This window comes from Peromyscus maniculatus, chromosome 22 (genome assembly GCF_049852395.1).
Source record: "Peromyscus maniculatus bairdii isolate BWxNUB_F1_BW_parent chromosome 22, HU_Pman_BW_mat_3.1, whole genome shotgun sequence".
In the NCBI taxonomy this organism is placed as follows: Eukaryota; Metazoa; Chordata; class Mammalia; order Rodentia; family Cricetidae; genus Peromyscus; species Peromyscus maniculatus.
Window position 1 is genome coordinate 4,521,545 of NC_134873.1, and position 16,672 is coordinate 4,538,216.

The following is a 16,672-nucleotide window of genomic DNA, read 5'->3' on the forward strand; positions in this document are numbered from 1 at the left end:
GTATGGGGTAGATCTGTGGAGGCCACACGAGAAGACTTGGACATGGGAAAGAAGGACCATGCACTTGGAGAGGCACAGACTGTGCGCGTAAATACCCAGAGGCGAGCTTGCCTGGTGCGCCAGATGAGGGGGAAGGACAGAGGGAAATGGGGGCTTGGCGGGTTGGAGAAGAGGAGGAGCCACCTAGGCCCCACCCATCAGCCTCCTCCAGGGGGTCCGGGGTATCGCCCTAACCACCTGAGCGGTTGCCAAGGCGACCAAGCCCCGCCCCTCGGGCGACTCTGCTTCGCGGCGGCACCTGGCTTTGCGAGGGCTCTCCATCCAACCCTGACTGCCAAAGAATCTCAGCCCTGCGGCCTCCAGCCCGTCTCCCCAGCTAGGCACCCGCTTTCAGGCTGCGCCCCAACCGTCCATCCCGGTTGCCAAGGAGACGGCCCTGCCCGACGCAGACCACGCCCCGAGCGCCTGAGCCCGCCTCCAGCCAGCACGGCTTACTAGCCCGGTTGCCAAGGAGACGGGCCCGCAGGCTTGACGCTTTGCCTCAAGGCTCCGCTCCAAGCTCCCAGGCTGTTTCCAGGATTGGTCCAGGGATCTGGTCCTCGTTACCAAGGAAACCCGGCCCTGCCGCGCGCGCAGGCTCAGTCTGGAGACCCCACAGCTTTCCAGTTGCTTACAGAGCTAGAACCGTACCCCAGGTTGCCCGGGAGACAGCCGGGCAGACCCTGGCTCGCCGGAGCTTCCACGAGGCCCCGCCCCGCCCAGGTTACCAGGAAGAGTCTCCTCCCCGCACGGCTCGCTGGTCTCCATCCCCGACTTCTCCCCGCATCCAAGCCTGGCTTCACCTCTGCAAGCCGTTGTCAAGGAGACCCGTCCTCTCGCCGTCCCGACGTTTCCGCGTTCTTCACGCACGCCTCTGCCCCTGTTCGGGTGCCAAGGCCTCTCGGCTCCGCCCACTCCAGGGAGGCCCCGCCCCCAAGGTGCTCCGCCGTCCTGAACACCCCGCCCCCAAACTCCTCCCGGTTGCCAAGGAGACCAGGCTCCGCCACCTGATCTGCGGGCCCCGCCCCTCAGCCCGGCCCAGGCCCCCGGCTTCCGGCTGTCTCCAGTTTGTCCTCGTGCGGCCACCGTCCTCCACGACCCGGCCCTCCGCGGCGCGGCGCCCGCGTTTCTCCGCGAGCTCGGCGCTCGCCGTGCGTGCCGTGCGTGCTATGCGTGAGCGTGCGCGGGCGCGTCGGCCGGCGAGGGAGCAGCAAACGGCCGGCGGCGGGCGCCGCGCGGGGGGCGGGCGACGCGGAGGCGGCGGTGGCCATGGCCGAGGCGTCGCCGCAGCCCGGACGGTACTTCTGCCACTGCTGCTCGGTGGAGATCGTGCCTCGCCTGCCGGTGAGGTCCGGACGGGAGGGCGGCGGGGCTGGGCGCGCGAGGCGGGCGACAGGGGAAACTGAGGCCCGGTGGGGTGCGAGCAGCGTGGCGGGCAGGCCCGGGAGCCCAGGGCGGCGGCGGGGCTCCCCCGCAGGGACGTGGAGTCGGTCGGACCCCTGGGGGATCGGAAGCCGAGCTCCGCGCCGGGGACGATCGCCGAGCGCGTGGCCAGGACGCGGGGGCGCGCAGCGCGGCCTCGAGCGCCGCCCCGGGCCTCGCAGCTGCGCCCGCAGGAGCTGCGAATCCGACGGCGCGGCCCGGGGGTCGGGGCCTGCCGCGCTGGAGCCCCAACCGGGTCGTTACAGGCCTTAGGCTAGTGCCTCGGTGTGGCTCTGGCCAGCTGCACCCCCAGCTCCCCACCTGGGCGGCCCCAGTTCCCCACCTGGTCGTCCCCAGTTCCCCACCTGGGCGTCCCCAGGCCTCCACCTGGGCGTCCCCAGTTCCCCACCTGGGCGCCCCCAGGCCCCCACCTGGGCGTCCCCAGGCCTCCTGCCGCTTCACGGTGGCTCGGGGCATGTGTACCCACCCCGAGGACCCTGCTTGGGTGTCCTGGGGCCTCCTGCATTCAGTTCAAGGTGATTTTGGCCAGGTGCCTCCCAGGGTTCCTGCAAGCCTGTTGAGAGTGACTGACGAGTTCTGTGTCTGGTGTCCCCGACCTCCCCTTTCTTTTCCCAGGTCCATCTGGCCAACCCCTGGTGGGTAGCTCCTAGGTTCCCAGGGCAGCATCCTCCTACCCCTCGGGCATCCCTTGTCTCATACCAGGTTTGAGGCTCACTCTAGGGAGGGTCCATCTCCCTGTACTTGCAGCCAGCTGGGCATGGAGTGTGCCCCTGTATTTTGAGGAAAGGAAGCTTGGGTGGGTCCTTTGAAGTGGTACCTGGTCTGGTGTAAGCCACACTGCCGTTGCAGAGAGGGTGATGGATGGGGTCGTATCTGAATCATGCAGAGCCTGTCCGGGTGAAGGGCGGGTGGCCAGAGTTGGTGTAGTTTCTTCGGGTCTACCCCTGGGTGGTGACACAGTGGTGTTCTTTAGGGCCATGTTAGGTCTAAGAATTCAGTTTGGCTAGGTTTGGTGGCTCATGCTTTTAATCCCAGCACTCAGGAGGCAGGGGCAACATAATGAGTTCTAGGACAGTCGGGGTGACACCAGCAAACCCTGTCTAGAACAAACAAAAAGCAAAATGACAACAAAAACACAGGTTGGAGGGAGAGTGGGATCTGGGGTGCCACGCAAACCTAGGGTGTGGGAATCTCCCTGATGGTCATTTCTGCTTCTGGGTTTGCTGCGCCTCATCCCTGTCTCCCCAGCTTCCTTGCTCTTTGCTGTCCTCAGTGTCAGGGAGGAGCCTGGACTGGGGACTGCAGCCCCCAGCGTCAGTGTGAGCCCTGGGGTCAGAAGCCTGGCTCTCTGCCAGGAGATGGCCTGATCCTAGCTGTTGCTCTTCCTGGCTGGGGCCAACACAGCACCAGGTGCTGGTCCTGTGGCTTTGAACAAGGAGAACCCTGACCTCTGACCGCTGCTGTGCCTGGCAGGGGCCCTCCTGTAAGTCCCGGTGACCCAACACGGTCCTTGTTCTTCCAGGGTTGGTAGGCCGGCCAGGGAGTGACAAGCGTTTGGACAGTGGTGTGGTGGTTCCTGTGTGAGCAGCTAGCGTGCTAACGGGAGCTGGGGCGGGTCTGGGGTTCAGTGGGACTCGTCACGGTCTAGAGTCCAGGACAGGCCCCTCGGGAGGAGGGGACCCTGCCCTGTGTGCAGTTGTAGTGACAGCGGCCACTCCAGACCCTGAGCTGGTTGCTAGAGACACCACTTCCAGTGGTGGCACCTGGGCTGCCCTGCTGCTGCTCTGGAGTCAGACAGAGGCCACTTCTCAGGGTGGCCCTGAGCCAGGCACTCTGTGTCGTCAGCTGTCCAGTGTGCTGCCCATGCCAGACAAGTGAGCAGCACCCCTGGTTTCTAACACGGTGGGTCTCAGCCTTCCTGACACAGTGACCCTGTAGTGCAGTTCCTCGTGCTGTGGGGACCCCAGCCATAAGGTTATTTTCGTTGCTACTTCATAACTGTTTGCTGCTGTTATGAATCCTAATGTAAATATCTGATATTCAGGATGTCTGATAGGCAACCCTGAGAAGAAGTTGTTTGACTCCCAAAGAGATCACGCCCCACAGGTTGGGAACTGCTGCTCTGATGGGTCGTCTGTGTCGTGCCTGTGGGGCTGGGGCTGCCAGGCAGCGGCCGAGCTTCAGGGTGCTGGGAAGAAGAGCTTGCTTGCCTGGGAACGTCAGTAGGAAGCAGATGAGTTGGCTAGAGGCCGTGGGTAGTGCACGCCCAGACTTGATCCTCTGCAGGGTGTGTTGGTGGAGGCCATGTGACACACAGGTGTGGACATGGGGTGTCTGTTCATGGGCAGACACCTGCAGCCTGGCTCCTCGTTTTTCCTGTGCACTGCCGCGTGGGTCAAGGGGCGTAGATGAGAGGACCAGTGTCTGCTGCATGCGTGAACACGGTGCCTAGCGTGGACAGAGCGTGAGGGGCCTGGCCTGGGGCCTGGGCAGAACCACTCCTACAGACAGAGCGCCAGGCAAGGTGAAGGCCTTAAGTCCTCCTGGTGGGAGACTAGAGGGCACGGCACGGCACGGCCATGTGCCGAGGAAGGTGCTGCATGGACTCGTGAGACAGGCGGTGGCTGCTGCGTCTTCTAGGGATGTAGGACACACGTGCCCAAGGATGGCGATTCTGCATGCGCAGCCATGGGCAGGGAGCTGGCTCTGTGGCTGCCCATGCCTCACACCCTGTCAGTTCTGGAAGCCGCCTGTCCTCTGGAGACCAGGGGCTGCAGACCGGTGACACTGGCCAGAGATGCCTAGACTCCGTCCCCTTGCCTTCCCTGTGGCACTCAGGGTGGTCCTTTGGGATGTGTTCTAGGGGTCACCTGAGCATAGGGCACCCCATGTCCTGTGGATATCCTACAGTCTCGGGTCTCTATCAGGGCTCTTCTCTGGGTAGGATGTCACTGGGACCATCAAGGCAGAATGGCCTCTGCTGGGTGACCCTTGGCGCCAGCTGCTGTGAGGCTGGGCAGATGCCTGCCTGAGAGACAGACATGTGGCAGTGGATACGAGCTGACCCTAACTGTGTCCCTGCTGCAGCCAGTGAGGAGTGGCTGGGTGTGGAGGTTGAGGCAGAGAGCACCAGACCATGTGTGTGCTGCTGTTGTACTATGCCAAGGAGGTGGTACTGGTCAGACTCTGGCCCTGCCAACAGTGCGACCACCCAGCTCTGGTGAGGCCTGCCCCCGGTTTGCTGACTGTCTCGGGTCAGCCGAGTCACGCTGGCATTGCCCTGGTGACTAATGGCGTGCCCTTCCCATGTTCGTGGCAGTGCGTCCAGCTCTGGAGGTGTGTCTGCAGGGTGGTGAGCGGGCCTCGGATGTCACGTTGCCGGTTGGGCCGCCCCCTCCCTGCCCTCTGCTCCTGTCCAACAGCTTGGAGCTGCCTGTGGCTGGAGCAGGACGTAGTGTGTGATGTGCCGTGTGGAGCCCAGTGGTCAGGCCCGTGGCCACTCTTGATTTAGGATCCATTCTGTCCGTGAGAGGCCCGTGGTCTCGGCTGACCGCCTGTACCACCGCCTTAACACTCAGCAGCGTGGCCTTGTGGGAAGCGTGCCCTGCACCTGGTGGGGCTTTCTGTGCGTGGTGGTGGCCCCAGAGGTGACCCGGGCTCTGGGTCCAGGGGTTCTGGCCCCAGAAGCACAAATGTGGCTGGCACTTGGCCTCAGGAAGGCATTACCTGGTTTTCAGGGTGTCTGAAGAAAGGACTGGGGTCCTCTCATTGTGGGGTGCACACTGTCTGGGTCTTCACTGGGACTGGAAGTCACTGGAGGAATCCAGGCTTGGGGAGACCTAGCAGGGTGCTGGAGTCATGAGGCTGTAGGAGGAGGCCATTACTGTCCTCTCTGCCCTGTGTGCCTCAGGCGCAGGCTAGACAGACTGCCGTACATGGCTTGGGATAGATGCCGTCCTGACCCTTGCCTCTCCCGCAGGATTACATCTGCCCAAGGTGCGAGTCTGGCTTCATCGAGGAGCTTCCAGAAGAGACCAGGTAGTGATGAGGGTGGGGGGCTGCCATACGTTGGCATTTTTTGCCCTGAGGACCTAGGAGGGGCTTCAGCCGCAGTTGACAGGCTCGCTCTCTCCCCAGGAACACAGAAAACGGCTCTGCCCCCTCCACAGCCCCCACCGACCAGAACCGGCAGCCATTTGAGGTGAGTCAGGGTCCCTGGTCCCCAGATCCTCCCCTGTCCTACAGGAGGGCACACACCCATCCCATGCTGGGTGCTCTTCCTAGCCCTGACAGTTGTCCCCCATCTGTGGGATGGTCAGTGGACCCCCTCCCCCCTTCGCTGTCTGTGGTACATGGCGGCCTCACCACGTCCTCTCCACAGAGTGTGGACCAGCACCTGTTCACGCTGCCGCAGGGATACAGCCAGTTTGCTTTCGGCATCTTCGATGATAGCTTTGAGATTCCCACGTTCCCTCCCGGGGCACAGGCCGATGACGGCAGGGACCCTGAGAGCCGGCGGGAGAGAGAGCACCAGTCTCGGCATCGGTATGGGGCCCGGCAGCCCCGTGCTCGCCTTACCGCCCGGCGAGCCACTGGCCGGCATGAAGGTGTCCCCACACTGGAAGGGTGAGTGGGCTGGGTGGCTGGTGAGGGCTTCCCTGCCACAGTGAGACGTAGAGACATGGAGGCAAGCACACGCCACTGACCTGAGGCTCCAGACTTCCTTAAGGGCCTCACCTGGCTCCCATGGGAGCCATCTGGCCACCTCTCTCCTTAGACAGGACCCAAGGAGCCTGGGTCCCCCACAGGAGCTGAGCACTACATCCCCATGCCCCTGTGGAAGTGGAATAAGGCTGGGATCCACGACCTTGAAGCCGTGCCCCGCGGCCTCTGGCTCCTGGGATTCCCTATGAGACAGTTTGTACCAATGGCTTCCTCCCATTGGGTAGAAGGGCACGTGCCTGTCATCCCAGCACTTGAGTGGTGGAGACAGTTCAAGTCTAGCTGCCTGCAGGGGCTGCAGAGCAAGCCTCTTGGCGGTGAGGCGGTGGGCTGGCCGCCGCAGGCCCCTGTGACACCGTCTCTCCCACAGGATCATCCAGCAGCTCGTGAACGGTATCATCTCCCCGGCCGCTGTACCCAGCCTGGGCCTTGGTCCCTGGTGAGTAGGGGACGGGTGCCCGGCCCCTCCCACCCTGCGTCCCCTGACCCGGCCTCTCCCCCCCAGGGGCGTCCTGCACTCGAACCCAATGGACTACGCCTGGGGGGCCAACGGCCTGGACACCATCATCACACAGGTACAGCCGGCCACTCAGCATCTCGGGGGTGGGGGGCGGGAAGCCAGCCCGATGAGGCTCTGCAGCACTGAAGGCCACTGCAGCATCCTGCCCTCTGGTGTCGGGCATCTCAGTGGCCGGTCCTCCTTCCCCCGCCTCGTGAAGGATGCCTGTTGTTCTAGAAGGACAGTGGCCTGTACCAGAGCTGTACGCCCCAGACAGCCCAGAGGTTTAGTGGCCTGGTGTGTCTTGCTGGTCTGCAGCCCTGCAGAGCTGGGCAGGTGGGGACACCACGCCCCACCTCCCACTGGGAACCCTGCCCCCTCAGGCCACTGCTCCTTTTTGTCTTTCAGCTCCTCAATCAGTTTGAGAACACGGGCCCCCCACCCGCAGACAAGGAGAAGATTCAAGCCCTCCCCACAGTCCCCGTCACAGAGGAACACGTGGGTATGCTCACAGGGTGGTGTTCAGTCCCGGGGTCCTCCCCTGCTCCGGCCTGCCTCTCACCGACCTCTTCCTCTGCAGGCTCGGGGCTGGAGTGCCCCGTGTGCAAAGACGACTACGCCCTGGGCGAGAGCGTGCGGCAGCTGCCCTGTAACCACCTGTTCCATGACAGCTGCATCGTGCCCTGGCTAGAGCAGGTGACCGCCCTACACTCGGAGGCAGCCCGCACACCCAGACCACCTCTGACCTAACCCTGACCTGCTTGCCTGCCACCCAGAAACCTTGTGCTCATCCTAACCGCAGCCCTAACACCAGCCAAACTCCCAGACCGTCCCTTCCCCTTAGCTCTGAGCTGCCTTTGCCATGCCTGGCTCCAGCTGTGACCTCGGCTCACACCTGGACCCTGAGGCTGACCTCACGCTGCCCAGATCCAGAAAGAACCCCTGGGTCAGAGCATGTTAGCGTTGCCCTGGGTGCTGTCCCTGACATCCTGCTGTGCCTGTTGGCGTCTCACCCAGACCCGGGCCCCGACGCGGCCCTCGGCCCTGCCCCCCCCTCCTAACTCCTCCTCTGTCCTCTCAAGCACGACAGCTGCCCGGTCTGCCGCAAGAGCCTCACCGGACAGAACACGGCCACCAATCCCCCAGGCCTAACCGGAGTGGGCTTCTCGTCATCCTCGTCCTCATCCTCGTCCAGCTCGCCCAGCAACGAGAATGCCACAAGCAACTCCTGAGTCCCACCTGGCCACCCACCCTCCGGGGCTCGGCCCTCCCACCCGCCCCAGGTGCCCCAGCACCGCCGTGGCCGCGGACTAGAGGTGCTGCCCCGTGGTGGCCAGCAGCACCTGGCGGGCCGGGCCCCAGGCTGCGACAGGCTCGGACTTGGCCATGGCCGCTCCTGTTGGAGGCACGTGCGTGGGCCCCGTGTCCCCAGCCGGCGTCCTCGGCGTCTCCAACCTCACCCTCCAAATGTTCAACTGCGGCAGAAGGGTTTTTATGATTTTAAATTATTACTGCTTTGAAATAAACGGACGTTTGAGCCACGTGCGGCCATGCATGATCTGTGGAGAGTCAGCGGAACTGTCGCCAGGCCCAGCACCCAGCCAGCGCCGGCCTCGGGACCATGAGGGTGACCAGCAGACCCAGGAACAAACTGCTCCAGCAGACTTTTTTTTTTTTTTTTAAAGGGAAATGTGTGTTATCTGGAAAGCTATTTAAAATACACCTACTCAAAAAGCAGAGCCCATGGCTTGGCGTCTTCCTTCAGCCAGGGAGTCCATGACTGCCCGCTGGGGCAGCCCACAGGGTGGGTTTATGCTTCTGGCAAAGGCCTGAAGGTGTCTGGGCCCTGGCAGTGTTCCACAGTAGGCGATTTGAACCTCAGGGCTGCTTGGGTGGGAAGCTGTCTGTTGCAAGCCCCGCGTGTGGGTGACCACGTGGTGGGGCCTGTGGCAAGGGACCCTGCCGTCTCGTCCACATACCACTTCCCTGCCTTCATGGGGGGACGGACTTGCAACATCTATGAGGGCTGGCTCACCCAGCGCCACACCAGCATTGCTATGGGTGAGCAGGTCCCCAGCCTTCTTCCCGTTCCTGAGTCCGTGGAGGAGACCCAGAGCACCCCCACGGCCCAGAGCAGTCACACTTTCAGCAACCGTGGGACCTGCCCACCTGTCCTCAAGTTTAGGACCTGAAGAGCCCAGAGGACCATGTGTTGCTTCAGACCTGGCGATGCCATGGTGTCAGCCAACTAACCTTTGGTTGCCCTCTACTCTGCCATGGTCTGGGGCATGAGTCTTGGCTTCCTCGGGTTGGGGTGCTTAAATGAAGCTGCCAGCCACATCCCACCCTGACGGCCTGATAGCAGAGAGGATGCCACCCACAGGTACCATGCAGACCGCCATTCTCTGGAGATGCTGTCCCTGCCGAGGACCAGAGTGTCCCTTCTGAAAGCTGTCAGCACAGTGTCTGTGTCCTGCCTCTGTGACGAGCAACCATGCTCACCAAAGCTTACGACATTTATTGTTGATGGTTCTGGGACAGAAGCTTGACACTGGCATCCCCAGGATGTGATCTAGGTGAGATTAGGTTGGTCTCTCCCAGTGACTCCTGGGAACATGGTGAACCCATCTAGTGTCCAGACGCCCCACATCAGCCCCGAGTGGTGGCATACACCTTTAATTGAGTAGAGGCAGAGGCAGGAGGATCTCTGAGTTTGAGACCAGCCTGGTCTACAGAGCGAGATCCAGGACAGCCAAGAATATGCAGAGACTGTCTCAAAAAAAAAAAGTGTATGTGTATCTTTTTTATGTGTATGGGGAGCAAGTTCTGTGCACTTGAGTACAGGTGCTGGTAGAGGCCAGAAACGGAAGTTGGATCCTCCGGAGTGGGACATACATGTGACTGAATGACCTCATGGGAGAAATAAATTCAGTCACCCTGGAAGAGCAAGACGTGCTCTTGGCTCCAACCCTACTCTGGCCACATGGCACAGGTCTATGTCGCTATTACCGCCAACCTGGGCCATGCCCTCCACAACGTGTCCACCCTCCCTGACCCTGTCTGGACTTTCCTCATCCACCTGGTGCGTCCCCACCTCCAAACCTCTCCATGCTGTTCCCAGAGCACAGGTCAGGCCGAGCCCAGCCATGTCCTCACCTCCAAACTAGATGGATGGAAACTGCCAGTTTTGTGTACCCCCTGGGAGTGGCCTCGCCTGAGGGACACTCCATACTTCCATGCCTGGCGGCCAGAAGACACAACCTGTGACCTAAGGGAAGGCATGTGTGGGCCCAGGGTCTCTGGCCTGGGCACCTGGCTGCCCAACCCCAGATCTTCCAGGCCTTCTCCGCTGCCCATGCCTCCTCAGCCATCAGCAAGCCCTTCAAGACGAGACCAGCACTGGCAGGAAGTGTGTGGACAGTTGGTGCCGCCGTGTCCGCCCGCCTTGCCGAGGAACGCCCTGGCCGTCCAGCGCCAGGAACATGGGTCGGCCGCGGTGCCGCCATCGTCGTGAGGCGTATGTGTTATAGCCGTTCTCCTCGATGCGCTCCCGGAACCTGCAGTCCACAGAGTAGACCCGCTACAGTGCGGGGATGTGAGGCTGGCTGGCTGCCCCGCCAACCACCACCACCCGGTGGCCGCCCACTGCACATCACTCACCGACCCGTAGAGGCGGCCCCTGCGATTCATGGCCACGTAGAAGCCTGAGTACACAGCCTTGATAACCACAGTGCCCACACGGACAGAGCGGATCTCAACAATGCCTGAGAGGGGATGGAAGAGGACAGTCAGGCAGCAGCCACCCCGGACTGTCTCCAACCCCGGCTGGCATGGACCCTGGGGACCAGGACTCCACAACAAACACGGAGCTTCCCTGCATGAAGAGGGGTCTGTCTACAGCCGCCAGGCGCTAGCCAGAAAAGACCCGGGGAGCCAGGCCATGGCTAACACTGACGTGCTTGGGCACCGGCTGATGCCCTCTGCTTCATGGCACTTACACAGCCCTGGGTGGAGGGTGCCAACTGTACACATTTCCAGAAGGGAAACTGAGGCCCAGGATTGGAGAAGCCAGCTTTGGGCTCATCTGCCCTGGCAAGCCCTACCTGCCTGGGTCTCAGCTTCCCTCCAGGAACCGGTTCCGGGAGGTAAATCCCACCACGGGCCTCTCGGCCCTCTCCAGAAGCTCGAGGCCCCGCTGGGACATAGTCACCCTACTCTGCCACAGTCCCTATCACCTACGGAATGAGTGCATCTGCCCCACCCCAGGGACGGCCCATGACCGTGGGCCGTCCTGCTTAGCATTGCATCCTCCTGGCCAGCACCACACAGTAACTACCACATTGGGGAGGGAAGAGCCCATCTATCACCCCCATCCCTATCTAGGTGGGATCTAAATCTCAGAAGTAGTGAAGGGCCCAGGTCACTCAGCTGGGCCTCTTCCCCAGCCTGGGGCCGCTCCGCCTGGCTGTGCCACCACGGATGGACCTGCCCAGCCAGTCCCCTGTCACGGCCCTCGTCCTGTGTGGCCTAATGAGGGCCTTGGAACCCAGATGAAAGCCACTGGGATGGGCAGTGCCCTGTCACCTGCCCAGGGCTGAGCTCAAACCCTCCCAGGAACTCTTGTCAGACTTTAGTACCAGGGGAGCTGGCTGTGGCCTCTCCATCACCCCCAGCTTCCTCCTCACCGTGGCCTTTCCTCGCCACATACACACCACAAGCACTTATGGAAGGTCTCCTGTATGCAAGGCAGGGTTCTGTCTGGACCCAGCTACATTCCTGGTCTCTTAGCAGGACCCTGAGATCAGGGCATCCCTCTTACCTCATTTGCCAAATAGGGGTGTCTGGGAACAGAGCGAACCCCAATTCAGGCAGGTCGCAATCCCAGGAGCAGGATTCCTGCCTCAGTCCCACTCACTGGAGTCCCACTGGGCATGCACAGCTTGACCTTGTACATAGGCCGGTGACCCCACCCGGAGGCCCCTGCCCTGCCCGGGAGCCCACAGGAGGTGTGCCCATCTCCCTGCCCCAGCACTCACTGTCCTGGCCGTGCCGCCAGCGCGTCCCCTGCACCCGGCCACCGGGGTCCACTCGCAGGAAGAAGTGGGTGGAGGAGAAGAGGCGGCGCCAGCGCACGTCGCCCTCCAGATGCGGGTACCCGCCCGGGGCACCCGGTGCCCGCGCCAGCAGCAGCCAGGCCAGGCCCAGCCAGAGGCGGCGGCGCATCCCGACCTGTGCCCGCCAGCGCGCGGTGGCCCAGCTGCACGGTCGGGGGCGGGGCTAGGGCCGCGGCTGTCCAATGGGCGCCGGGGGCGGGGCCGCCGGCCGGGGCATCACACGCGGGGTCTGCGCGCCGTTGTCCCACAGGCGGGTCGCCGTCACCCCGGGGGTGAGGGTGCGGGAGTGGAGAGGGAGACACAAGAACGAGATGGCAGAGGAACAGAAATTGAAGACGGAAAGACCGGAGATGGAGAGAGACAGAAACCAGAGAGACAGGAGAAAGGGATCGCGAAGAAACAGACAGCGGGAGAAGACTGTGGAAGAGATGGGCGCGTGACAATGAAGTAAACAAGACTTCAGAAGGTGTCAGGACAGTGTGGCCTCCCTTGTCTTAGAGATTCTGAAGCCACCCCTCGGGAGGGGCTCTGCCATGGAAGACGGACAGGGAAGGGATGGGGTGAATGGTGGGCAGCGTGACAGATGCAGGGACCTGTGTTTGGGCGGGAGGGACAGACAGGTATGTCACCACCAGCTTAGGGGCATTGAGGACAAGAGGACGGCGTCTGGGCAGCAGAATTAGGGCGGTGTGTCCACCCCCACACCTGCTCCTCGTCGCAGCCACACCCATCCCCAGGAGACATCCATGGCAGCCAGTGGCTCTGAGGATGGGTGCAATGACCTTCAGGTGCAGCCTAGAGTCACTGGTGCTGGGGAACCTTGGTCCTCCACGCCAGTTCCCTCCCCCTGGCCCCAGGGGCACCTTTAAATAGCACTAGGGTGAGGTTTGCTGACAAGTTTACCTTTTGGGGAGCCCTCTGGAAAGACAACCAGTCCTTCAGGATGCCAGGATTCCTTCCTGGTGGCTCAGTAGATCCCGTCTTCCTGGCCCTGGGCAGGTCACGCCGGGGGTGGGGGGTTGTCCAGGATAAGATGGACCAGCATGTCCGTGCCTGGGTCCATCTGCTGCTGGCACCACATACATATGGCACAAGGCCCCGTGACCCTTCCTGATGGTCCACACTTGAGTGCTTCCTCTGTGAGGAAGGTTGACAAGGAGGTGTCTACACTGAGAAAGTCTAGGCGCAATGCTGGGCAAACAATGTAGCACACAGCACCAATGCCACCGAGCCACTTTTGTTCCGGGCTGAAACTGGAAGCTCGCATTCCGCGGTGAACACCTTGCAGGCCCTGGACCCGCCCCTGGACATTTTTAGATTCCCTGTATGAGAGGCCAGGACGCACGCCTGGGAGGTGTCTGACTTGGTTTAATTTAATAACAGCTCATTGAAATATAATTTGCATACCACATAAATCACTCATTTAAAGTATAAACTGAGTTATTAGTGCACAAGCGTTGGGCAACCCTTACCTGTCAAACTCCAGAGCGTTCCATCATCCCCATGAGAGTCATCCTATCTTACCTGCTTCCAGTACTCTCAAGTCCACTTCCCGTCTCTGGATTCTCCTAGCACTAGGGAGGTGGAGACAGGATCTACTGCCCATTTAGTCTGAGACTTCGAAGACTTTAGAGGTTCCTGGTGGTTGGCTGCTCTGCTTCTCTGATCTTTCAGCTTTCACCCTCAATATCTGACTCCAGGTTTTTGTTTTTTTTTAAAGATTGATTTATTTATTAGGTATACAGAAGAGGGTACCAGATCTTATTATAGATGGTTGTGAGCCATCATGTGGTTGCTGGGAATTGAACTCAGGACCTCTGGAAGAGCAGTCAGTGCTCTTAACCTCTGAGCCATCTCTCCAACCCCTGAATCCAGGTTTTTATTGTGAAGACGAATCAGGATTGGGCTTCAGGGCTCCACCCTGACCACGCCCCCAGCCCCCTCACTGGGGGATTCTAGGCGGGGCTCCACCCTGACCACGCCCCCAGCCCCTTACTGGGGATTCTGGGCGGGGCTCCACCCTGACCACGCCCCCAGCCCCTCACTGGGGAGTCTAGGCAGGAGTTGAGTCACAGCCTCAGCTCCCCTCCACACTCCCCCTACCCCACACCATGTTTACCTCAGTTCTAGATACCAGAATCCCCAGTGAGGGGCTTGGGTGGGCTCAGGAGTAGCATCCTTGCCTACAATCTGTTGACTAGGAGCAAAGTATTTAAACTCTGAGGTGGAAAGTCTGGTGCTTTAGCAAATCAAAGAGGAACTTGAATAATAAGGAACAGGGGAAGAACTCGAGCCCATGGTTCTTCCAGCCCTCAAAGATCTGAGGAGCTGTTGATGTCTTGGAGTTATAAGTCCTGCTACTTTATCCCTGGGGAACAGGAGGCTGAACCCAGGAAGAAGTCAAGGTTGAGGTCACCATGCCCCAGGTACCCTAGGGAATGAGCCGAGCCGGTTGGGGAGGGCAATGCTCAGTGCTGAAATTATTCTCACCCTGTGACATCAGCAAGGCCAGGCCTGCTTGGGCACCTTGGAGTGTGTAGTTGAGGGGCCACGGGTCTTCAGTTTAAGGAGAGGAAATCTGTTGGGTTCCTGCGCTGAGGCCTCTCTAGTGGTTCATCAACTCACCTCAGGGCCTTTGCACTGGCTGGCACTTCTCCCTCCACCCCGTTGTTGCAGTAGGTCTTCCACATGAAAGCTGGTCCTAGCCCGGGGATCCTCACGGAGCCTCAAGCGGGCATGCTTCGAGGTTTGACGGCCCACACCTAAGCGGAGTGCCTGGGGGGCTGCAAATGAATACGTGGAGGAGCTGGGATTACACCACTTCTGTGTCTAGCTCACTCCTCTCTCTCTCTCTCTTTCCTTCAGGGTTTCTCTGTGTAACCTCCGTGGCTGGCCTTGAACTCAGAGATCAGCTTGCGTCTGCCTCCCAAATGCTGGGATTAAAGGCATGGGCTGGGGCAGGAGAGATGGCACAGAGGTTAAGAGCTCTGGCTGTTCTTCCAGAGGTCCTGAGTTCAACTACATGGTGGCTCCCAACCATCTGTAATGGGTGATAAGTTTTAGGCCTCCTGAAGGCGCCTCTCCTCCTGGTTGCAACAAACCGAATCAGACCAAATTGGAAAGCCCAGGTTTAATGGATAAAGCACTCTTGGGCGATTCCCTGGCCCCGCAGAGAGGAGACAGTGACATGAGACCTGAGGAACCAAGGACCATAAATCTGGTTTTGGGGATGCCGCTTATATATAGGGGAGTCGTCCTGAGCCTCTCTGGGGGAAGGAGCTGTGTGAGGTGGAGCTCCCACCCAAACAATGGGATCTGATTCCCTCTTCTGGTGTGGATGAAAACATAGCACTCATATCTATAAAGTAAACAATAAATAAACATTAAAAGTAAATAAATGAAGGCGTGGGCTGCCACACCCGGTTTAGCTCACTCTTCTTGCTCTGTTCCTGTCTGCCTGTCTGTGGAGGTAAACTGAGGCTAGGATAAGGGGAAACATGATCCTGGACTGTAGCTGGAATTTTAGTTGAAGCTTAAGCAGACCTGGGCTTTCTACACATCTTTCTAAGATCCATGCTCTGCACATTTTGGCCACTTGTTGGAATCAATCTCTTTTCCTCCCTCCCTCCCTCTGAATAATTTATTTTTATTTTATGTGCATTGGTGTTTTGCCTTCATATATGTCTGTGTGAGAATGTGAGGTCTCCTGGAACTGGAGTTACAGTTGCAAATTGCCATGTGGGTGCTGGGAATTGAACCTTGGTCCTTTGGAAGAGCAGCCAGTACTCTAACCACTGAGCTACCTCTCCAGCCCTAAAGAGACTTTTTTTTCTTTCTCTCTTTTGATTTTTTCAAGACAGAGTTTTTCTGTATAGCCCTGGGTGCCCTGGAACTCACTCTGTAGACCAAGCTGGCCTTGAATCTGCAGAGATCCCCCTGCCTCTGTCTCCCGAGGGCTGAGGGCATGGGCCACCCCCCCTCTCTCTGTGGGTCTGTCTGTCTCATTAAGACAGTTTTATGTGCCCCAGGCTATTGCTTTGAATTTTAATCCTCCTGCCTCCACCTCCAGAGGGCTGGGATTATAAATCCACCGCACCATGTCCTACATTCACTGAGAACCTCCAGACAGTAGTAGTCTTAGTACTGGGAAGCGGGAAGATAAGCCAGTTTTGGCAGTCCAGGCCTCCTCTCATTCTGTCTGGGCTACAGAATTACTTCAAGAACAGCCTAGAAAACTTAGCAAGACTGTCTCAAGAATAAAATGCTTGTGTGTGACGGTGCATACCTGTCATCCCAACACTCCTGAATTAGAGGCAGGAAGATTGGAAAGCAGGGTGGGGGTGCGCGGGAATTGGGGTCAGCTGTGGCTCAGAGAGCGGAATACTTGCCTAGCATACAGAAAGCATTGCCAGCACCAGACACATCAGGCCTGGTACTGCAGCTCCTCCGTTGTCCCAGTGCTGGGGAGGTGGAGACGTGAGGGTGAGGGGTTCAAGTCAGCTCCCATACATGTAAACTGGAGGCCAGCCAGAGCTATATGGGACTCTGGGAGTGAATGAATGAATAGAGATGTGTACTATTTACATTTCATTCATTCATTCATTCATTTGTTTGTGTATGTATGTATGCATTTATTTATTTATTTATTTATTTATTTATTTATTTATTATGTATAGTGTTCTGTCTGCACATAACCCTGCAGGCCAGAAGAGGGCACCAGATCTCATCACAGATGATTGTGAGCCACCATGTGGGTGCTGGGAATTGAACTCAGGACCCCTGGAAGAGCAGCCAGTGCTCTTAAGCTCTGAGCCATCTCTCCTATTTACATTTCTTTTGCATCTGTAAGGCTGCC

General features: G+C 59.6%; 2 protein-coding genes across 4 annotated transcripts; one reads left to right on the forward strand and one right to left on the reverse strand.

The window, feature by feature from the left end:
- The first annotated feature begins 1,215 nt into the window (after positions 1 to 1,215).
- Positions 1,216 to 8,442, forward strand: Rnf126 (ring finger protein 126). Of its 2 annotated transcripts, none has more exons than XM_076558812.1 (9): positions 1,216 to 1,383; positions 5,462 to 5,520; positions 5,620 to 5,683; positions 5,864 to 6,108; positions 6,575 to 6,643; positions 6,710 to 6,779; positions 7,112 to 7,201; positions 7,284 to 7,399; positions 7,786 to 8,442. In XM_076558812.1, exons 1-8 carry the CDS (start codon positions 1,309 to 1,311, stop codon positions 7,392 to 7,394), a joined length of 783 nt encoding a protein of 260 aa, XP_076414927.1. In that variant the 5' UTR covers positions 1,216 to 1,308; the 3' UTR covers positions 7,395 to 7,399; positions 7,786 to 8,442. The 2 variants fall into 2 exon arrangements, with proteins under 2 accessions (XP_076414927.1, XP_076414926.1); XM_076558811.1 differs by having other exon boundaries at positions 1,218 to 1,383; positions 7,112 to 7,205.
- Positions 8,443 to 8,549: 107 nt separating this feature from the next.
- Positions 8,550 to 12,323, reverse strand: Fgf22 (fibroblast growth factor 22). Of its 2 annotated transcripts, none has more exons than XM_006978229.4 (3): positions 11,740 to 12,308; positions 10,364 to 10,467; positions 8,550 to 10,283 (listed from the first exon to the last, which is right to left on the reverse strand). In XM_006978229.4, the coding sequence occupies exons 1-3, from the start codon at positions 11,924 to 11,926 to the stop codon at positions 10,086 to 10,088; spliced, it is 489 nt and encodes a 162-aa protein (XP_006978291.1). In that variant the 5' UTR covers positions 11,927 to 12,308; the 3' UTR covers positions 8,550 to 10,085. The 2 variants fall into 2 exon arrangements, with proteins under 2 accessions (XP_006978291.1, XP_042122834.1); XM_042266900.2 differs by having other exon boundaries at positions 10,113 to 10,260; positions 11,740 to 12,323.
- Positions 12,324 to 16,672: the final 4,349 nt, after the last annotated feature.

Excerpts from the sequence above, each read along its gene's own strand:
- Rnf126 (XM_076558811.1), top strand. The coding sequence starts at position 1,309 with ATGGCCGAGGCGTCGCCGCAGCCCGGACGGTACTTCTGCCACTGCTGC. Across the intron at positions 5,684-5,863 it reads AGAACCGGCAGCCATTTGAG|AGTGTGGACCAGCACCTGTT; the intron begins GTGAGTCAGGGT and ends TCCTCTCCACAG. Across the intron at positions 6,780-7,111 it reads TGGACACCATCATCACACAG|CTCCTCAATCAGTTTGAGAA; the intron begins GTACAGCCGGCC and ends TTTGTCTTTCAG.
- Fgf22 (XM_006978229.4), bottom strand. The coding sequence starts at position 11,926 with ATGCGCCGCCGCCTCTGGCTGGGCCTGGCCTGGCTGCTGCTGGCGCGG. Across the intron at positions 10,468-11,739 it reads CTGGCGGCACGGCCAGGACA|GCATTGTTGAGATCCGCTCT; the intron begins GTGAGTGCTGGG and ends ATCCCCTCTCAG. Across the intron at positions 10,284-10,363 it reads GGGGCCGCCTCTACGGGTCG|CGGGTCTACTCTGTGGACTG; the intron begins GTGAGTGATGTG and ends CCCGCACTGTAG.